This window comes from Chelonoidis abingdonii, chromosome 2 (genome assembly GCF_003597395.2).
Source record: "Chelonoidis abingdonii isolate Lonesome George chromosome 2, CheloAbing_2.0, whole genome shotgun sequence".
Taxonomy (NCBI): domain Eukaryota; kingdom Metazoa; phylum Chordata; order Testudines; family Testudinidae; genus Chelonoidis; species Chelonoidis abingdonii.
In genome coordinates, this window is record NC_133770.1 from 123,006,833 (window position 1) to 123,030,058 (window position 23,226).

The 23,226-nt window shown below is 47.5% G+C and overlaps 1 protein-coding gene across 2 annotated transcripts in view; it reads left to right on the forward strand.

The window, feature by feature from the left end:
• LOC116821627 (dynein axonemal heavy chain 5-like) overlaps positions 1–23,226 on the forward strand; it is a 295,723-nt gene that overhangs the window by 106,223 nt on the left and 166,274 nt on the right. For both annotated transcript variants that reach the window (XM_075062654.1, XM_075062655.1), the window contains 2 exons: positions 18,444–18,631; positions 19,507–19,701. In XM_075062654.1, the coding sequence (XP_074918755.1) occupies positions 18,444–18,631; positions 19,507–19,701 (383 nt within the window). The remainder of the gene's footprint in view (positions 1–18,443; positions 18,632–19,506; positions 19,702–23,226) is intronic.

Here is a 23,226-nt window from a genome sequence, read left to right on the forward strand (position 1 = left end):
CTCCTTGGATTGAGCCTGTGCAAATTATTTGTTCTCCTATTATCGCTACATCGTTGGAAGATTCTTCCAATATCCGTCAATACATAATGAATCTGATTCAGTGTGACTCCATCTGGGCTTTTCCATTTCCAGTCCCGATGTTCTTTTTGAAATATTGTGTTCATTAAGTGGAGATGGTTTGCCTCTGTGAATGCAACCAGACATGCTCTGTGACCATTTCTTAGATCATTTCTCACATACCCTCTGAGGTAACCTTGTAACCCTCAGGAATACAGATGCCTTCTCCCCTGGAGTTGTTGGAGCTGGGCCCACCAGTCATCTCGTTCAGCTCTAGCTTGTCCACCATGAGAAGCAATCTACCCTTCTCCTCCATTGTGTTCTGATATTTATCCCCCTGAAATTCTAAGTCTTGCAAAGCAATTTGCAAAGCTTGCTCTGCAGCTACTAACTTCTCTTGTTGCTTTTGCCCTCATTCCGCAGATTCTCCCACCACCCTTTTGATCAGCGTTTGAGTTCCCTCTGTATTCTGGTTACCCTCTGTATTGGTCTCAGTATCATTTAACTTTGTCTTTTGGGGACTCTTTCTTCCCTCCAATTTCTCCTCACCTTCTGTCCTCACAATTCTCACACCTTCTCTACAGCCACTGTCACCACACAATGGGCCTCTTACTCTTCCTTCTGTTCCTTTACTGACACTGTGTCCTTTTCCTGACTACTTTCTTTTTTCTTGAGGGGACAATGGCTCCTCACATGTCCCCATTACCTACAGGAAAAACAGGTCCCTTCTTCGAGTGATTGCTCCTGAGTATTCCACAGTAGGTGTGCGTGCTCGCCACGTGCACTGGTGCTGGAAGTTTTTCCCTTAGCAGTACCCATAGGAGGGGAGCTCCACTGCAACCCCTGGAGTGGCGCCTCTATATCGCGCTATAAGGAGAGCTGCGCACCCCCCCACCCTCAGTTCCTTCTTGCCGCCAATGACGGTAGTTGGAACTTTGTGCTCCAGCCTTGCTGTAGCTCTTCTAGTAGCCTTAGTAGTACTCGTCTTCTCCAATAGTTGGATAACTTCTTTAGTTAGTTGCCTGGTGTGGGGCATGCCCTGTGCCCCAGGCTTCAAGTCGTGCGACTCCTGATGCAGTTCTATGCTGAGAAGCGACCCGCACACTCATTGTCTCCACTGCTTGGGCGAGACCCACATAACTGACCTCTGTAAGATCCGTAGATCGTTCAAGCCTCGAACTAAATGAGAGAGAGAAATATCTGGCTCCGGGCCCTACTGATGGAATCTGCGATGGCCCCGGCACCAGCACGCCGACTGGACACGGCACTGGGCAGGCACCAAGACAAGCGGTGTCAACACTCCTCCTTGAATCGTAGCTACAGGAGCAGATCCTGACGCTATCATCACAGATGCTCAGGTTCAAGTGCACGCTCCACCAGACACCATGCTTGGAGCTCCCCTCTAGCATTACTGTCATCGAAGCATCATAGCTACGACCGCCGGGATGACTACGAGAGCAGCACCTCGGACAAGTACCGCTCCTCGTCGTCGAGGTCCAGATCTCGAGGTCAGCATCGACATGACCATAGACGCTCCTGCTGCTCTTATGGCACCTTGCGGTCAACGGTGACCTCAGCCTCGGCACCCAGCCACCTGTCCCCGAGCTGCACCGCCCCTTGAGAGCGGTCTGCACTGCTTGGAACCCAAGCCGGTCAGTGGCAGGGGGCACCGTGGCAGGGGCAATGCCGTCAATCGGCACTGTGGCAGCAGTTGCCCATCCAGGCGGGACCCCACTCAGTAGCCGGAGCATCCCAGGCTCATTCGGTGTCCCCATCCCCCCTCAACAGAGTCAAAAGTCGATGGGTACCGAGCTGGTGGCACTGGACCCAAATTCGGTCTTGGGGGTTGAACTACCGGCACCTCCCAATGCCCTGGGAGCCGGACCGGCCCCCTCGCCGGTGCTGGAGAACACAATAGTGGCCCCTCCGCCCAGTCTACAGGAGGACTTTAAGGCTCATCAAGAGCTCCTCAAGCGGGCCTCCAGCTCCAGGCTGAAGAGATGTGCTATCCTCCTCGGCACCGGGCCGTGTGGCCCTACTTCTCCACCAAGAGGTAGCCAACATATCAACTGCTTTATGGCAAACCTCAGCTTCCTTGGCGCTCATCTCCAAAAAAGCAGAGAGGAAGTACTTTGTCCCGGCTAAGGGACACGAGTACCTGTGCTCCCACACGCTACCCAACTCCTTTGTGGTGGAGTCAGTGAACCACCGGGAACGCCATGGTCAGCCCTCACCCACCCCCAACGACAAAGATGCCAGGAGACTGGATTCTTTTGGCAGGAAGGTTTATTCTTCCACGAGCTTCCAACTCAGGATGGCCAACCACCAAGCCCTCTTGAGCCACTATGATTTTAACTTATGGGGGTCTCTGCCAAAGTTTGAGCCTCTTCTCCTGGAGCGGGATAAAATGGAGTTCAAGGCTCTGGTTGAAGAAGCAGCAGCAGTGGCGAAAGCAGCCCTCCAGGTCGCCTCAGATGCAGCTGACGCGGCAGCTCATTTGATGGCCTCGGCCATATCCATGCGTAGGGCGTTGTGGCTTCTCCTGTCCGGTCTGTCTGCAGAGTCCCAGTCCTGATGCAGGACCTTCCCTTCGATGGGAAAGCATTGTTTGCGGACCAAACCCATGTCCATCTGCATGAGATGAAAGACTCCTGCACCACCCTGCAAACGCTGGGCCTATATGTCCCACCAGCAAAGGACAAACCTAGGCCACAGACCCCAGCACCTTCCACTAGGGGCAGATATGAACCCCCGCCTAAGAGACTGAGGGAGCAGAGATGCAGTTCCCAGCATCAGTCCTGCTCGGCCCTGCGACCAGGCCCCTCGAAGGGCAAGAAGCAGGGGAAAAGACTGTTTTGACTCTTTGCGGGGACCACTGGGCCTGTTGCCATGGAAGCCCCCCAGTTAATAAATTTTGTGTTCTGCAACCGTTTGTCTGCATTCCGAGCGGTGTGGTCCCGTATAACATCGGACCTGTGCGTCCTCAGCAGTATTTCCAGGGGCTACATGTTGCAGTTTGCCTCACCCCTGCCTCCATCACCCCCTGTCCCAGGAGGTTCTCAGGTACCCGGAACATGCCCCCCTTCTAAGCCAAGAGGTGGCGTGCCTCCTCAACCTGGGCGCGGTGGAGAAGGTACCGGTAGAATTCCAGGGCAAGGGGTTTTACTCCTGGTATTTCTTGATCCCGAAGGTGACAGGCAGGCTCTGGCCCATCCTGGACCTGCGGAATTTCAACAGGTTTATGGTCCACTACAAGTTCTGCATGGTATCCCTGACCTCCATCATTCCCTCCCTAGACCTGGGGGATTGGTTCGTGTCCATGGACCTCCAGGATGCGTATTTCCACATCCATATTTTCGAGGGTCACAGGTATTTCCTCTGCTTCCTGGTAGGGCGGGACCATTACCAGTTTGCGGTCCTCCCTTTTGGCTTTTCCACGGCACCTAGGGCTGCATGACAGTGGTGGCAGCCCACCTCCGGAGGAATGGGTTGCAAATTTTTCCTTACCTGGACGATTAGATCCTCAAGGTCAACTGTTGGTCCCAGGTACAGGCCCAGATGCAATTCCTGCTGTCCACATGCGAGGGTCTGGGCCTAATAGTGAACGAGGCCAAGTCCACGTTGGGACCGGTTCAGTGCATACACTTCATAGGGGCTCTGATAGATTCCTTAGAAGTCACAGCCTCTGTTCCCCAGGACAGGTTTGAGACACTCAAAAGTCTCGTAGCCTCGGTCACAACTTTCCCTGTGATGACAGCAAGGGTGTGCCTTCAAATCCTAGGTCACATGGCAGCATGCACATCCGTGGTGCAATATGCCAGACTCAGAATGAGGCCCTTCCAACTCTGGTTGGCCTCCCAGTATTCCCAGTCCAGGGACAGCCTGGAGAAGGTAGTCACGATACCACCCAACATGATGGCCGCTCTGCAATGGTGGTCCCTCCCAAGCAACATACTGAACAGGATTCCCTTCTGAGAAATCCTTCCTTCACTAGACATGGTGTCGATGCCTCGGACATGGGATGGGGAGCCCATATAGGAACATTCAAACCTAAGACAGATGGTCAACCTTGGAATTGTCTCTGCACATAAACATCAAGGAGCTCAGGGCGGTATACCTAGCATGCATAGTGTTCAGTTTGCACCTTCGTGGGAAGGCGGTCAGAGTCTCTCGGACAACACGGCCACGATGTATTACAACAAGAAGCAGGGGGGCATGCGCTCCTTGGCCCTGTGCCGGGAAGCCCTGGACCTATGGGAGTTTTGCATAGCCCACGATATCTCCCTACGGCCCTTCCACCTACCCGGTGCGCACAGTGTGTGAGCTGATCACCTCAGCAGGGTGTTTGCCCACCAATACAAGTGGTCATTCCATTAGGAGGTCACTCAATAGCTCTTCCGAGACTGGGGAGCTCCCTGGGTCGACCACTTTGCTACTGCCCAGAACCGATGCTGCCTCCAGTTCTGCTCCAGGGCAGAGGCAGATGGGGGTGTGTGATCTTGGATGCATTCCTCTTCTAGTGGTCAGGCCAACTATTCTATGCCTTTCTACCATTTCCTCTGATAGGCAAGGTCCTGCAGAAAGTAAAGGCAGACAGGTCGAGGGTTATCCTCAGAGCCCCAGATTGGGCTTGCCAACGTTGGTACAGGACCCTTCTGCAACTTCTAGTGGCCTCCCCGCGGAGGCTGCTGCTTTGCCTGGATCTCCTCTCCCTGGATAGGGGATGCCTTCTCGACCCCAACCTGGCTGCGCTTCACTTGACAGCGTGGTTGCTCCATGGTTAGACGAGGAGTAGGGAAGGTGTTTGGAGGATGTCAGACAAATTCTGCTGGAAGGTAGAAAACGGTCCACATTGCGGACGTACCTTGCCAAATGGTTTAAGTTCTCCAGGTGGGCGGGGGAGCATGGCGCCTCCCTGATATCTGCATTCCTCCAACTCATTCTCGATTACCTCCTGTCCCTTAGGACCCAAGGACTAGCTCCTGCCTCCATCAGAGTACGTTCAGCGGCCATTTCAGCCTTCCACCCTCCAGTGCAGGGTCACTCGTTTTTTTCCTCTTCAGATGACCTCTCACTTTTTAAAAGGCCTAGATTGTGCATTCCCGTACGCCAGGGCCCCGGTCCTGCAATGGGATCTGAACCTAGTGCTATTCCGCCTCACGGGTCCTCCCTTTGAACTCTTGGCCACGTGTTCCTGGTCCCACCTATCATGGAAAGGGGCATTCTTGGTGGCTATCACCTCAGCCTGTCGGGTCTTGAACTTGGTCTTCTACAGGGATAAAGTCCAGCTTTGTCCACACCTTGCGTTTCTCCCAAAGGTGGTATCTGCCTTCCATATGGATCAGGACATTTTCCTACCAGTACTCTGTCCTAAGCCCTGTTCCTCCAACAAGGAATGCCGCCTACACACGCTAGACGTACGTAGAGCGCTGGCCTTTTTCCTGGACCGAACCAGGCCGTTCAGGAAATCCTTGCAACTATTGGTTGCGTCAGCCAAGCATATGAGGGGACAACCAGCTTCCACCCAGCGCCTTTCCTGCTGGATCACCTCATGCATAAGCATGTGTTATGACTTGGCAGGGGTTCCTCCGTCAGCTATCGTAAAGGCGCATTCTACGAAAGCGCAAGCCTCATTGTCCACCTGTGTAGCCCACATCCCTATCCAGGACATATGTAGGGCTGCCACGTCATCTTTTGTCCACACTTTTTCCTCACACTATGCAATCGTCTCCCAAGCAAGGGATGATGCTGGGTTTGGTAGGGCGGTACTCTGTCCCGATAACCTTTAAACTCCTACCCACCACCATCAGATATAGCTTGGAGTCACCTACTATGGAATATACATAAGCAATCATTCGAAGAAGAAAGGACAGTTACTTGTTCTGTAACTGGCATTCTTCGAGATGTGTTGCTCAGGTGTATTCCACATCCCGCCCTCCTTTCCCTCTGTCAGAGTTGTCTGGCAAGAAGGAACCGATGGTGGGGCAAGTGCGCAGTTCCCCTTACAGTGTGATATAGAGACGCCACTCCAGGAGTCACAGCGGTGCTCCCCTCCTACGGGTACTGCTAAGAGGCGAGCATGCACACCTGCTGTGGAATACACCTGAGCAACACATCTCGAAGAATGCCAGTTACAGAACAGGTAACTGTCCTTTCTTTTACTATTCCCTCAGCAGGTGGGACTTTTTGAAGCTTTCCTACATCCCTTATTTCATGACTAGCTTTCTTATCCTTATATGTAGGGGCATTACCTTTTTGGGTGTTCCTTCTGCCCCCAGACATAACACTCTTTCGGCCTGGTCACTGGCCTCCTGGCCCTGGAACTTCTTTTCCACTCCCAGCCTCTTCAGCCCCTGCTTACTTCCCAGAGGATCTTAAATAAATATTGTTGCTGGTGCACCAGTTTCATTAAATACCCCCACTGTTTCTGTAGGACCTGTGTGAGCAGTGCCTGGATCATAGAATATCAGGGTTGGAAGGGACCTCAGGAGGTCATCTAGTCCAACCCCCTGCTCAAAGCAGGACCAATCCCCAGAAAGATTTTTGCCCCAGATCCCTAAATGGCCCCTTCAAGGATTGAACTCATAACCCTGGGTTTAGCAGGCCAACGCTCAAACCACTGAGCTATCCCTCCCGCCATGAGCTATCCCTCCCCCCAGTGGTTGCCTTTCTTCCTCAGTTAGATGGGAGCAAAAACACTGGAGTCCAGCTCAGAAGGGTATACTGGCCTTCTCCAAAAAAGGCCTTCATGCCCTGTGGCTCCATTGTCTCTTTTCTCCTAAATTTGCTACTATGGCCTCTCACGCTCCCCTTGTACTAGGGGCAACCATCATACACGTATTTTCCACCAAATTGTCACAGTATTTACTCCTTACTGCTGAAGTGTCTCCTTATGGCTCATCTCAGGGATTAGCTCTAGACCAGCTCTTTTTCAGTTGCTTGCCCCATGGTTGGTCTCTCTTTTCATGCCTATCCTAGCTCCTCCCCTGACTGGGCTTCATCAGCTATTAGGCCTGATCAGTCCTGACTCTCTTCCAGGCCTGGCATGGGGTTAATTGGACCCTTTTTCCTACTCAGGCCTTGTGTGGGGTAAACAACCCCTCACCAGGGCCAGATTAACCTTTTGTGGGCCCCAGCACAAGGCACTTCTGAATTCAGTAAGAATTTTGGATGTGCACAGAACACAGACAGGACTGGTTCCCGCATGGTTACAGAACTGCAGTAAATTGGAACAATTTTCAGCTTGTGTGATTGGAAGATATCTGGATCCATATTATAAGACTGTCCTACATAAATGAGGAAAAGTTAAGGTGCCTTTATTATTCTTTTGTTTCATTCTTCATTTCTGTGGTGAATTTGCCAGTGCAATATCACTGTCTTCCTTTTAAACAAACAAAACTAACTAACTAACTAAATAAAAATGTAATGGCTGTTGAAAATAGCAATTCCAGTCATAGATAGCACTGAGAAGACCCCAGCATTTGTTGCTCAATTTTATCCTACTTTTTCTACAGCAAATTACAGTGGATCAGCATATTTAATTTGGGTGAAATGAAGTAACAGTTGCCCCAATTGAGCCTGAGCACTCCTGAATTTTGAGGGTATTGAAATCTGGAAGGCAGGTGCTAAATTCTCTTCCTGAATATTAGATAAATCTGGAAAGGAAAAGTCAATTTCTATTTTCGTGGCTCAGAAGTGGATATCCTCCTGTACTGTATCTGAAGCTGCCCAGATCCTCTAGTAGAGCCTCCCTTTCCTTACCTATCATTTTAACTTCTAGTGGGATGCACATACCTCCCTTGCTGGGCTTCAGATAGGGAAGGGCACTGTCCATTTAGTCCACCCAGTTCCTTCTTTGGGGGCTGCCAGGCGAGGTCACACCAGCATCCCTAAGCCAGTCTGGGGAAGTCTTCTGAGCGTGATATCTGGGCCAAAGCCTTCTACTCCTTGGGCACACTCGTTCCCCATTCACAGTGTCAGCCCCTTGTAACAGCCAGCTCTCCATTCACAGCAAGCTACAGCCATGGGGTCTCTCAGCTTCCCCACTCTTTCCCCGTCCCTTTCCTGTTGATAGTGGCCAAGAGAAATGTAGTTCTTTCCCTGCTCCATGGCAGGCTCTCTAGGCAGGGAGCTGGCCAAGGAACTACATCTCCCTCGGCCCCATGGGGTCTCAACTCCCATGCTGGATCTGGGCTGCTCTGAGGCTCCATTTCTGCAGAGAGGAGGAAGCGAGTGTTATGGGCCCCCTTCTGAACTTGGGCCCGGCGCCATGGTAAATCCAGAACTGCCCCTCACACTGTCCTTTTTTGCACAAGTAAAATTATTTTGCAAGGGCTAAATTTCATTGGGAGTTGTGGAATGCTGAGCTTCTCTGAAAATCAGGCCTCCCAATTCTTAGGCACTCTCAGCTTTTCCAGCAGGTGGCAATACAAAACAAATTATTTCCTTCCAAAGGGAAAAAAAAAATCTGACCAGAATTGAATTTCACCATTATAAAGATAAAGTAATTTTAAGATAATTTCATACACAGCTCACAGTATGCATAAAATGTCAATATTATATCCAGCAACATATAATTATATTAAAGAACTGCATGTTTTATTTTTTCCTGTTATTTCCCCAAAGTGATCATTGTTGCAAAAATAGTTTTTAGAATGGAACCTGATAACTTGCAATAAAAGTATGTCACTTAAAACAGAAAACATGTAGGACCAAATCCATCCCCAGTGTGACTCTGTTGACTGGTCTGGATCTTTGAAAACTCATCAAATTCTCTGTCTTGTAGAGGTGCAGACTCACCCCTGCAGCGCCTCCTGCTGGTGACTTCTGGGAATTAGCTCAATTCAGCTCCGGAGCGCCCTCTGCAGGCTGGTGATCCGCCTGTCCTCTGGCCCCCTATGTCCCTCCCGGGACCCCTTTTACCTGGGGTGCTGCCCTCAGCAGTAACCCCTTTCTTTCAGGGTCTCCTCTTCCTGGGAAACCCCCACCCTCTATCCCCACCTCACTTCAGTGTATGGCTACTACCAGTCATCATCTAGCCCCACACCCTAGGGCAGACTGCAGTATCAGCTTACTTATCACTGGCAAGGTTGGGTTTGGACCTGCTGCCTTGGCCTACCCCTGGGCTGTCCTCTGCAACCCTCAGTACCTGTTGGCCTTGTGCTAGGCCGCAGCCTGGGGCTTTCCACACTGGAGCTCCCCAGCTCCTCTGCCTTTCCCCAGCCCTGCTTAACTCAGGTACCCTGTGTCTAGCTCCCTGCAGCTAGGCCTATCTCCCTCTACAAACAGAGACAGCCCTCTGAGCTCCTGGCTCCCAGCCTCTTTATACAGGCCAGCTCTGGCCTGATTGGGGCGTGGCCCAGCTGCAGCCACTTCCCAATCAGCCCAGCTTGGTAGCTCCCAGCCACAACCTTTCCCCAGGGCTGTGTTAAGCCTTTCAGGGCAGGAGCAGGGTAAGCACCCTGCTACAGTCTACAGAGAGGACCAGAAACCCAATAGGTACAGTCTACATAAAGGAAAAATACTGTACTTCAGAAAGGGATCCAAGCCTGCACTTTGAACGGCTTTTAAAGGGGTAGGATTGGATCTTTAGTGCTCTGAGTATCTTAGTCCCTCAAAGGGAAGAATCTATTAAAATCTTTGCTTCATTATGGCAGTATGGTATCTGAAAATATTCCAGGCAATTTTATATGTAAGAATTAGATATGTATGGCTTGTGTAATATCCATAAATTCTCTTAATTCAGTGGATTAATTTTAATAGTATTCACAAATGTTATTCAGTGCCAATTTAGAAAAAGCTTAACACTGTTAATGTCCATCCAGGATTGCATTTCATATGGAATCTGTGGTATATCTCTGACTGTACCAAACTTGGGGGAGTTGGAATTCTGGCTTCATTTACACTGGTGTAAATCTGGAGTAACTCCACTGACTTTGTTGGAGATCCTGCAAAATTACACCAATATAGCAAAGGGTAGGATTTGACCCTGGAACTTTGCTGTTTTTCCATAATCACTGTAATATCACATAAATTGAATAGGTAAATTTTTATGGAGAGATATAGAATTAAAATATAAGATAATTATTTTCATATTCAGAGGGGTAGCCATGTTAGTCTGGATCTGTAAAAGCAGCAAAGAGTCTTGTGACACCTTATAGATTAACAGACGTTTTGGAGCATGAGCTTTCGTGGGTGAATACCCACTTCGTTGGATGAATGTCATGTATTCACCCATGAAAGCTCATGCTCCAAAACGTCTGTTAGTCTATAAGGTGCCACAGGACTTGTTGCTGCTTTTATTTTCATATTCTTTCTACTCTGCTGTTATTACAGTCTCCAAGAATTGACAAGTATTGGATGGGTTGTGATAGCTGATGTATTCACAACCCAAGGTGGGAAAGAGATAAAGAGGGCTAGTAGAAGAGAAATGGGAGGGCCTCTAAGCAGAGTTGGGGAAAACTGAGAATAAAGCAGAGGGCAAGAGAGAATGAGACTGCAGAAAAGAAAGTGACAGAGATAACAGAAAAGGGAGAAAAGCGAAGGGAGAAATTGCAAAACAGGAGAGAGCTAATGAAAATGAAGGAATTAGCAAAAGAGAAAATGAAACAAGGGAGAAACAAGAGATGGGAGAGAACAAAACCAGCAGCATATTTATTGTTTCTGTGTACATGTGCATGCAGTAGTTTACCTACTTTTGGGAACTGTGTATTAAATTTCATAATGTCTAGGTAACAACATTTTTTCAAGGTTCCTGTTCCCGAGGGGTGTGGAGAAGGTCATTTCTAAGAGACTTACTAGATGAAGTTCTAAGAGAAAGCACTTAACTTCCTAACAAACATACTTGTAACTAGCCTGCCAAAGATCAAGGTAACAGGGATCAGGAAACAAAACCTCACTGTGCTCTTGAATGCAAGCTTGTCAATAAAACTAGCAACATTCCCAATTGGATTGTGGACAAGGCATGAGACCTCACATGGATACATGACTCTGCTGGTTCTCCATTGTCACAGTGCATTCCTATTAATTACATTATTCACTCTGAACTCCCCTCCTCATACTCCCATGCATAATGGTGGATGGACAGAACCTTTATTAGGACTACTTAACACCATTGCTTTTTTATGTTAATTAATTATTGATAAAGTAGAGGCCCCGGGAGAGAGACTGCATTATTTATCTTCCAAAAATTGATAGTGCATGATATGATCTATGCTGCTGTATGTAGGTCTTAAACATAATCCAATTACTCTTGTAAAGGTCTGTGCTATTGTATTTACTTGCAAAGAATTGATAAAATAACCACTAAAACTGTAAAATAACCCTGTTCATGTGCTCACAAAAGCCAAGTAAGAAAAAAGAATTCATCCAAATGAAGGTATGAGGTGGATTCATCACTATGCTCATCCAATTTACACCAGTATACCACCATTACAATTAATGGAATTTCACTGATTTAAAACCGGCGTAGCACTGTGGGAAATTGGCTCCATCATAGCTTTAAAAAAGCCATCACATTAAAAAAGAGTTAGCCATTCACGTGGACGAGTTAACCAAGATACAATGAAAGTACTGGATCATCTCCCTTCCCTAGTTCCACACATGGTGAGGACCCTCTGTGGAAAGATCTCTCGTCTTTACCCAGAAGGAGGCTCAGCCTTCTCTTTGGCATGGTTTTGTTCCACCGCAACCCCGGCACACACATGGACCCTAAGGAGGCCTGACAGTGTATGCTTGGGGGGAGAAAACTGGGTGAGCCAGGTGGGTTTGCATATCATCCAGTGTGTCCAGGTTTGTGAAGAAACATGGAAAAAGTAATACAGCCCCAAATTTTAATAACTTCTACAGTCTCCCTCTGGAGTCCTAGGAGCCACTGCAGCCAGAGTGACAAGGAGCAGCCTGCTGGGGCCCAGAGTTGTTGTAGAAGCATTGGGCTTCCATGTAGATCTGCCAGGTTTGGGAATGGCCCTGTGGCCTTTTATGCAGAGGGGTCAATCCCTCCTTTCCATGGGATGCTGTGATGAAATCCTCATAAAGATTTCTTACCAGAGTTCCCTGCTACAGTTTTTAACACCAGAGGAATGCTCTCACCCAACAAATGCAATTTATGTCTACATTAACATATTGTGTGTTGTATGTAAATGCATATGCACAAAAAACTGGGTATTTTCAGTTTCTTGGAATTTTGTGGGAAAACAGCTTCTCAGAATCTGTAAAATCAGCCCTTGATTTATTTCACCTGTGCCATGAAATATTGGCATGAAAAATTTGAGGACCCTGAACATGCTATATTTCAACATCACAGAGCCACTAATGCCTCTTGTAGGACATATGCTTTGTTGATAAAGGTCTGCTGGCTGGGGTGGGGAGGAGTAGGTTTCCTGACGTGTTTAACCTTTTTTGTCCTAACCAGTTATAAGACTCTGAGTTTTATTTCTTTTTAAAAGCTCCAGTGGTGAAATTAAAATAGATTCTTAATTAATAAAGTGAAATGTGGCCTGCCAAAGCCAGTGTTACCAGGGGCGGCTCTAGGTATTTTGCCACCCCAAGCACTGCAGGCAGGCTGCCCTCAGCGGCTTGCCTGCGGGAGGTCCCTGGTCCCGTGGATTCGGCAGCACGCCTGTGGGAGGTTTGCCGAAGCCACGGAACCAGCGGACCCTCTGCAGGCATGCCGCCGAAGGCAACCTGCCTGCCGCCCTCGCGGTAACCAGCAGAGCGCCCCCCACGGCTTGCCGCCCCAAGGATGCACTTGGCATGCTGGTGCCTGGAGCTGCCCCTGAGTATTACATATCTCATTGTAGATTTGTCTAGTATATGTATGAGACAGATGTTTTCTACGCCCCATATAATATGGGGCAAGTTAGACCTAAATTCTGCAGAAGGGCCCTGGATTCCTAGCACTTTGGTGCAACAGATGAAAAATTGTGTAGCAGCTTTATCTAAATTAAAAAGGAAGAGTTTAAATTAAATACGAAAAGAAAAAAATATACCCAGTATAAAAACCCCTGTGCATTTTATTTTGATATTAAATTCAATCTCCATTTCCATTGTCTCAATGTTTAATGCTTTAAATAGACTGCATGTTTCTGTATGGACAATGAGTAACTGTGTTAGATATCCTCAGGGCTAAAGCTGGAATTTTTGGCAGCTAGGTTGGGGTATTTTGGGTTTTGGACATTTAGACTCATAGACTCATAGGTCAGAAGGGACCAATATGATCATCTAGTCTGACCTCCGGCACAAAGCAGGCCACAGAACCCTACCCATCCACTTCTACAAAAATCCCTAACCTATGTCCGAGTTATTGAAGTCTTCAAATTGTGGTTTGAAGTCCTCAAGCAGAGAATCTACCAGCAAGTGACCCATGCCCCACGCTGCAGGGGAAGGCGAAAAACCTCCAGAGCCTCTGCCAATCTGCCCTGGAGGAAAATTCCTTCCCAACCCCAAATATGGCGATCAGCTAAACCCTGAGCATGTGGGCAAGGCTCCCCAGCCAGCAGTCAGGAAAGAATTCTCTGCAGTAACCGAGAATATTAAAGGAACTGGCGCATGAAATTGCGAGCCCGTTTTCCAACCAGCCTGGACGCACTAATTTCCAGCTTGTCTAGGAGCTCATCAGGCCTGGGCATGGGGTAGGCATCAGATACGATGATGGCATTGAGCTTTCGATAGTCCACACAGAACCAGATTGACCTATCCTTCTTGGGGACCAGCACCACTGGCGAGGCCCAAGGGCTGGAAGACTGCTGGATCACACCCAATGCCAGCATGTCCCTGACCTCTCTTTCTAGGTCCTGAGCAGTTTTACCAGTGACCCGAAAAGGGGAGCATCTTATAGGGGGATGTGACCCCGTCTCCACTCTTGTCATAGATAGATGGCTAGGGGTTAATGTTTCTTTTACCTGTAAAGGGTTAACAAAGGGAACCAAACACCTGACCAGAGGACCAATCAGAAAACAGGATTTTTTAAAAAGTAAGGGTGGGAACCTCTGGAGGTTTTTGGCTTTGTTCTCTGTCTTTTTTTGTTTTCCTCGGCTGTGAGTAAACAAGCTTTTCTTCTGTCTCCAATCTTCTGTCTACCTTTCGACTACCAAGTGTGAGTACAAAGGCAGCAAAACAATAGGCTGTTATATGCTTTGTTTTGTATTTACATGTGTGAGCTTGCTGGACTGATTTAAATTGGCTATTTTTTAATCAGACTGTTTATTCCTATTTTCTTATAAGCAATATCCCTGTATTGATCTCTTAAGCGTCCCCAATGTATATCTAAAATTCTTATTATTAATCCCTAAGTGCATGACCTTGCACTTTTCACTATTAAATTTCATCCTATTACTATTACTCCAGTTTACAAGGTCATCCAGATCTTCCTGTATGATATCCCGGTCCTTCTCTGTGTTAGCAATACCCCCCAGCTTTGTGTCATCCGCAAACTTTATTAGCACATTCCCTGCTCTTTGTGCCAAGGTCAGTAATAAAAGGTTAAATAAGATTGGTCCCAAACCGATCCTTGAGGAACTCCACTAGTAACCTCCTTCCAGCCTGACAGTTCACCCTTCAGTATGACCCGTTGTAGTCTCCCTTTAACCAATTCCTAATCCACCTTTTCCAATTTTTCATATTCATCCCATCTTTTCCAATCTTAACTAACAATTCCCCATGTGGTTGGAACCGTGTAAATGCCTTTACTGAAATCCGAGGGTTAAATTAGATCTCCGCCTTTCCTTTGTCTAACTAATTCTGTTATCACCTTCTTGAAGAAGGAGATCAGGTTGGTTGGCACGATCTACCTCTAGTACACCATGTTGTAATTTGTCCCAATTACCATTGACCTCAATCCTTGTACTACTTTTCCTTCAATATTTTTTCAGACCTACATGACTACAGATTGCCCAAAACTAACAGCCGTATAGTTACTCGATCACTATTTCCTTCTTGAGATGGGACTACGTTAGCAATTCTCCACGTCGTACGGACAAGCTCTGAGTTTACAGATTCATTTAAAAATTCTTGCTAACGGCTCCATTTCATGCGCCAGTTCCTGTTAATTATTCTTGTGGATGGAGATTGTCCAGGCCTTGATTTTGTCCCATTAAGCTGTTCTAGGTTTGACTTCTACCTCTGATGTGGTAATATTACCTCCATATCCTCATTTCTGTTTATACATCATCCTTACATCATCACTAAGCTCCTCATTAGCCTTATTAAAGACCGAGGCAAAGTACTTATTTAGATATTGGGCCATGCCTAGGTTATCCTTAAGCTCCATTCCATCCTCAGTGTATAGCGGTCCCACTTCTTCTTTTTTTGTTTTCTTCTTATTTATGTGGCTATAGAACCTTTTACTATTGGTTTTAATTTGGTTTTCAGAAGAAGCTTGTCATTGTGATAAACATATTAGCTGGATGTTCCTGCTAAACATATCAGCAGTGATGTAATTAACAGAGTTGACATTTGGGCCCCGATTTAGGAAAGTATTTAAGCATGCTTTTAAATCCCCCTCCCCTTTTAAGCAAAGCAGTTGAGCATATACTTAAAATTGAGCACATGCTTAGGCACCCTTCCTGAATACAAATGCTCTCCTGAGTCAGGTTTTGAACTGCACATTTTAGATTTCATTGTTAGCCACCCATTGAGATGAATAGTACTGCATACAGCTCTCCGATATTATTTCACACTGCAGGGAGACAGCCCTACATTGATTGAGAGTTGGTTTATGTTTGTAAAGATGTTTTTCATAACAATAACAGCTAACAAAATTTGTAAATGGAAGCTTAGATTCTGTCGGACAATTTTGTGGCAAGGGCTGGATAATATGGCATTCATATGGTACCCGAGGAGGGAAAAATACAGAATATGAATATGGAGAATCATGGCATATACAGGGCCCTGTCTGTTTTCTTCTTATAATGGCTGCATGTTAAAGAATGTTTTTAAATAGAGCATTCCATACAAAGAATATAAAATAGTACTATATTAAAAAAATTGCTGTAAATAGTCTTTCTGGTCTAATAGCCACATTCTCTATTTCTCCCTCCTTGGGTACCATGACAGTTTGACCCTCTGGCCTCTCTGTATCTCGTCCCTTCCCTCTACAGTCTGTCCAAAAGGATGCCACCAATGTCATTTCCCTCTCAACTCTTTCCCCATATCTTAAATCTTTGTCCTGGCTCCTCCTCCTCTCTCTTTTTTTTGCTCAGTTTGAGTTTCTTGTCCTTATCTTTAAAGCACTCCACAGCTCAATTCTAGCTTACAGCTCTAGTCTTCTCTCTTCCCGTCTCATCCCAGGTCACTCCCTCTACTGCACAATGATCTTCGTTTCTTTATCCACTCCCAATGTAATACCTTCCTCCATGCCCCCCTCTGTACTTGGACTGGCCTCCCAGTCAGTTGTTACCAGGAGTTAACCATCTTCTGCTCCAAACTACTGGGTCTGGGTTAAATCCAGATGTCCGTGGAGATCCTTCCTGTAGCAGAATGGGGGATATTCTGCTGCACAAGAGCAGGCAGGGTTTAGTGAGGCCTTGGCTACACTTGAGAGTTGCAGTGCTGTTGATGGCTTTATAGCGCTGTAACTCACTCCCCGTCCACACTGGTAAGGCACATACAGTGCTGTATCTCCGTGGCTACAGCGCTGCTTGTACTCCACCTCCCTGAAAGGAATAAAAGGGTATAGCGCTGCTGCTGCAGTGCCGGGGTGCCAATGTAAACAGGGAATAATCTTAGTACGCTGTGACTGACCTCCGGAAGCTTCTCATAATCCTTTTAAGTGAAGATAACTCTCTTTGTTTTGGTGTGATGCCTCTCTTTGTTTTGTTGTGAACTCCGGGCTCCCGAAGCTGCTTATCAAAAATACAAACACAGTTCCTGTTTGCTGTGAATGGGCAGAGGCAGAGGGGCTCCCTTTGGAATGCCCACAGCTAGTGTTTGCTTGGAGAGAGGGGGAAGGAGGGGGCTTGAGGAGAGAGAAGCAGCATGGTGGGCGGGGGGAGGGGTCCGTTTCCGCGGGGCTGCTTATCTGGTCTGTGAGGGAAAAAAACAAACAGCTGCTGTTTGCTTTCAGTGAGTGAGAGAGGGGTGTGGGAAGGGGTTGGAGCTTGCAAGGCAGGGTGCTGACAGTGTTGGCTCCAAAAATCTACCCACTCTCTCCCCCACGCTCTCTGTCACACTCCACCCCACCCCCCTTTTGAAAAGCATGTTGCAGTCACTTGAATGCTGGGATAGCTGCCCATAATGCACTGCTCCCAATGCTGCTGCAGATGCTGCAAATGTGGCCACAACAGTGCGCTGGTAGCTGTCAGTGTGGACAGACTGCAGCGCTTTCCCTACTCAGCTGTACGAAGACAGGTTTAACTCCCAGCGCTGTACAGCTGCAAGTGTAGCCAAACCCTGAGTCTGCACAGAGGCCTCTCCACAGGGAGTACCCGCTAAGGTTCCCTCTGTCCACGTACATCAAGGTTTGGAGATGGGGCAGCAGTGGGCTGTGAGAGGAGTGACAGTGGTGCAAGTACGGTAGTGCTTGACGTATGAGTAAGATATTTATAGCTGTTATGGTATACCGGAAAGATAGAGGAGGAGCTCACCCCCAGCCCCGCCCCCTGCCCTTCCACGCAGCTATGTCTCCTCCATCTGTATAATAGCCCTGCTGGAGGTCAGGGCTGGGGGTGCGAGGCTGGGGGCAGTACAGCTGCCGGAGGAACTGCTGGCGTTCTGCTCCTTTCCCTGCTGCAGTTCCCAGTGGGGAAAGGAGCAGAACGCCAGCAGCTCCTCCGGCATGGCTGTACTGCCCCCAACCCTTCCATGCAGCTGCATCTCCTGAGTCCTCCTGCCCAGGGTCTGTACAGCAGAAATCTCAGGTGCAGTGGGAGGAGGACAGAGCCTCCCCTGCCCCCCCCCCCCAGGCCAGCTCCAAGGTTTTGCTGCCCCAAGCGGCTGAAAAAAAAAAGAAAAAAGAAAAAAAATGGTGATCGCGATGGGCAGCTGCTCCACTGCGCCACTTTCTTCTTCAGTGGCAGGTCCTTCCCTCCGAGAGGGACTCTTGGCTCTCCATGCACTGCAAAGGATGGTGGACCTTTTTTTTTTGCCCATAGGTGCTGTATATAAATATAATATTTACAGTGGTCTCTGGCTTTGATAATGGTAGCTGTAAAAGCATAGGATTCCCTGCAAAGGTGTCCATACATCTATTTTATTGAGGAGTGTTTTCCTGAGTAGTTCTAATGGGTAAGCTGATTTATTTTGAGTTTTTCCTCCTTACGTTTTATCATGTTCTCTTAGTTTTTCTCATGCTACATTATATATCCAAAATATACTATCCTTTATGTACAGCCTGATGTAATATGTCTAACATAATTCTTGTGGTTCCCCCCGACCTCATTTTCTCATAGGTTTGGCCCAGTCAGGTGCATGGGGTTGCTTTGATGAATTTAATCGCATTGAACTTCCTGTTCTATCAGTAGCTGCTCAGCAGATCTATATTGTGCTGCAATGTAAGAAAAATAAGAAGCTCCAGTTCATCTTTACTGATGGTGAAGTTGTTGACATGGACAGAGAATTTGGCATATTTCTGACTATGGTATGTGTGTGTGAATCATAGCATCAGAGGACAGACTCCTGGTTCCTTTACCCACAAAATAGTCTTATAGGACTATTTGTATGCAGTCAATGGAACTACATGTATGAGTAAAGGAATCAGGATTTAACTGATAGTGTGCGGGCTCATAAATAATATTGACATCCTCTGTTGCCCTCATCTCTAATAGGAACATAGGACTTGCTGTACTGAATACGAGTCATATTTCCATCATAAACCACGTTTCAGAGTGTTTTTTTTTAACTGGGTATTGAAAACTTGTCAGGCTGATTCGAAATCCAAGCACTAAATATTTTTACAAACAGGAACGAAAAAGAGGAGACACAGCTGGGTTTTTGAAGACCCATTATAGACTGTCTCATCAACCTCTTCATCAGAATTTAGAATGTTTGGTGTCAGCCCTCCAGTATTTAGGGGTGGCACAAAGCTGCCCAAGATCGAGTTTAATTGACCACTGGAGGATTCCTCCTGAGCAGTGCAGCAGTGCACAACTTCTGCCTGCCAGCATAATGGGTACAGATACAGGGGAGCATAAAGTTGTGCTGAGTGTTCCTCAATCATAATTGAAGATTGAGGCATTTATCTTTATTTTAAAATTGTTTACTTTTAAAAATAATAATAATATTACTGTGATTTGCCAAAGCAACACGTTTACTAGACATTCCCATTGTCTCAGAATAGGGGTGTGATATTACATATTGCATGAAATTGGATAATGGTATGTGAGTGCTGTATGCTCTGATTGTCATATTCCTTCACTCCTGTGTTTATATCAAGTAATATCCAGAAAAAAATAAACTCTCTGTTCACACTGAGAGTAAGTGATAATTTATTATTTTGCACTCTGTGTCTTTCAGAATCCTGGTTATGCAGGGCGACAGGAACTTCCAGAAAATCTAAAGATTCAGTTCCGTACAGTAGCTATGATGGTGCCTGACCGTGGTATCATTATGAGAGTCAAGCTGGCAAGTGCAGGTTTCCGAGACAATCAAATCCTTAGTCGAAAATTTTACACACTCTACAAACTTTGCGAGGAACAGTTATCTAAACAGGTGAAATAAACATTTGTTTAGAAGTAAACCACTGCTGTAAGCGAATGCACCTCTACTCCGATATAACGCAGTCCTCGGGAGCCAAAAAATCTAACCACGTCATATCAAACTTGCTTTGGCCTCGAGCATCTCCATTATTAATAGTCTGCAAAAGCTCCGCCCCCATCCAACCCCCACCTACTTCCCTCCCCCTGACTGATCCCTCAGAAACCCCAACCCATCCAACCCCCCCGCCCCCCAAAATCACCCCCAGGACTCCCACGCTGAGCCACACACCACACCAAGATGGGTGCTAGGACCCGGGGAGCCGGCACATGGAAGTGCTCACACCTGCATGACCACATCAGCTAGGGCAAGCCCTGTGGGGGTGGGGCAGGGGGAACTGGCCCGGTGGCTGTGCCCTGTCCGTGGAGCGCACATAGCCTGGCGCGACGGCTGAGCCCGCAAGGGGGAGCAGGGTGGGCAGTCTTGCCCGAGGTGCATGCTCCTGTTCCCCACCCTGTTCCCATGCAGTGCTGTGGGAGGGTGAGCCATTGGCAGGCAGCTCCTGCCATGCATGCCCGCGCTCAGCCCATCTATCCTCCTCCGCAGAGCGCTGTGCAGCCCGTCTCTGGTGAGGACGTTGTGGCCAGCTGCCTACCAGGGCGCACAGAGCCCCTAACTGCATGCAGGTAGTCCAGTACTGTATGGACCCGGAGAGCCTGCCCGGCGCTGCTGCAAGCGGGGCGCAGCCTGCCAGCTGGGCCTGCTGTGTGCCAAGCCGTCTAGCACTGGGACAGGGGTACCTGCATGGTACCATTTAGGACAGGCACCTCTCTCTGCCCTGGATCTGCAACTTCCCCGCGTGGACCAGTCTTCCCCAACTTCTCTGTGCTGGCTGGAGCTCGTGTGATGTTCCCCTGCACTGCAGCTCCCCTCCTCTGGCTGTGGCTCCTCACTGCTCCCTGTCCCCTGATCACCCTCCGAGACCCTCTGCCCTCTATCCAACCCCTTGGCCTTGGCCCGGCACCCTTAACATACTGCTCAGAGCAGCGTGTCAGAGCCAGACACACTGACGTACTGATCCACTGGACTGCTCAGCCCCGCCCCCCTGAGAGCGCTGCGTTACCGCGTTATATCCAAATTCGTGTTATATCGGGGTAGAGGTGTATTTAGCACTTTTTGTGTGTATTACTGACTATTTTGAAGTTGAGTAAGCCTACTTTTTTGGTTAGGTTCACAGTTCAGAATGTACTAGCAACTGGATCTTAAGTTATTCTAATTTTCAGAGTACTTTACTAACTAACAGAAGCTTGTTGATTTGGTGTGTGTGTGTGTGGGGGGGGGGGGATTGTTTTGTTTTTTAATTAAAAACTCAAGTTTTAATGGATGAAATATCAGGGACAGTTTGCAGATATGTTGGTAGAAGCCAGATTTTTCACCCATTGCTCTTAAAAACTTTTTTCTTCTTTCTGATTTTGGTTATTTGCTGCAGAAGTGTGTCTGTGTGTGTATATATAGTCAAAAAGGGCTGTTGAATTTTATGAATTGTAACTAATTCTACAATGTCCAGCAATCGCATTTCTGTGTTTGGCACATCTTGTTGGGTGTTACCATTTTATCTAGTGAGAGTTATTTAAATACAGGTTTTTGGTGAGAATCTATACAGAAATTGCTGAATTCTGAGTTTTCTGCCCTGGATGCCCACTAGGGGCTCTCAAAGGGGAGATATCCAGAGAGAGGAAGATGTGAACATTGACGCAAAACACAAACTAGGGCTATGACTATGTTACAGACCTTACAGCGCCAAAGCTGCACCGCTGTAGCTGCACCGCTGTAAGGTCTCCTGTGTAGCCGCTTTATGTCGGTGGGAGGGCGCTCTCCTGCCAGCATAATTAAACCACCTCTAATGAGTGGTGGTAGCTGTGTCGGCGGGAGAGTGTCTCCCACTGATACAGCACTGTCCACACTGGTTCTTTTTCGGTGAAACTTATGTCGATTGGGGGGGTGTCACAGCCCTGACCAACAAAAGTTTTGCTGACAAAAGTGTTAGCGTAGCCTAAGTGTCCTGCAGTTTGGGACCCATTGAAGGGTCATAGTGGGCCAGCTTCACCACTGCATTACTCCAGTTCTACCCCATGGTATCTCCATTGACTTCAGTGGAGTTATCTTGGCATACAATTTGAGCAACCAAGGGGTGAATCACACCCATTATTTCAGAGAAGAGAAATGTACAGGTTGGGATGTTTGTCTCTCTCTGTGTATTAATTCTTCCACCCCCACCTCCACCCCCAGACTCTGTGAACTGCCTTGCCTCATTATTTTTGACAACATTAGTCTGATTTTTGTTTCAGGTTAATTTCACTCATATAGCAGCTCTCTGCTGCAAATTGATTTTCTGACGGGTCATGTCAGCTGCTAGCTTTCCTGTAATATTGCCAGAGGGTCTGCCTTGTCTGTGACCTTCCCATTCAGTCCATATATTGATCCAGCATCATTGGTAACAATTTACATATTGCTTATGATCCTGCTTCATCAGTCCAGCCATCTGTCCACTTTTCGCTTTATAGCAGGCCCTTTGAGGTAACCAGGCTCTTTTTTTCTTTAAAGGCATCTTCTAACACCTTGGGAGAAAGGGCTTCACTGTGTCAGAGGATGTTGTGGAGTGAGATGATTTGTAGCAGAAAAACCCTGTGCTGGGTACAGATTTGTCATGAAGTTTAGGAATATTGTGTGTACGCACCATTTCCTGGGTCAGCAACACAGATATCTGCAGAGATATTGTATTGAACATGGTTTGGCCTGTTTCCCCAGGGTCAATCTCAGTGAGATGTTGTATTGGATTTTCTTCTTGTCTGAATGGTTTGTCTGTGTTGTTTCTGTTAGTTTCTGTTTTGGACATGGTTCTCTTCACTGTACTGGGAGGTACATTCACAAACATTAGAACTGGGAAACTGTATGTGGAGCAATATGGAATTTCACCCCTAATATTTTGTCTAGCCTTGGAAGGGATGGCTGTTGCTTTTCAGTGTGAGTGCCCCCTGGAGTTTTTTGAAACAACCACCACATCCTATGTATTGGTGGTTATTTGGCTGGGTCATTTGTATGTTGGGAAGGTTGCCTTGCCAGCTCCAGGTGATGATTCTGTATCCTTGTCAGGAGTCTGATACTGTCTGTTGATCAGCTGTTTATGGTGGGTGTCCTAGGTGAAAGTTCCTGGCTGGTTAGTGGCTGTTCACTACCTGTGTGTTCTGTTTGTAGTACCTGGGGTACCTCAGTTCCTCACACTCTAAGGGGGTCTCTGTGGGACAATGCACGTGTGTGTATGCATAGTATACTGATGACTCCTTGCTAGGCCTTCTGTACCTACCATTAGGAGAGGGAACCATTGGCCTTTGGAGAGATTTTCTCCAAGCTATCCCTTCCTTTTGGTGCTTGGAAGTGCTACCATCTGCTGGGCTCATTACAGTATGCCAGCTTGTCCTGGCTGTGCATGACAATCTCCTTCTGTACCAACATGCTTGCTCCAGATGAGGTGATGGATTA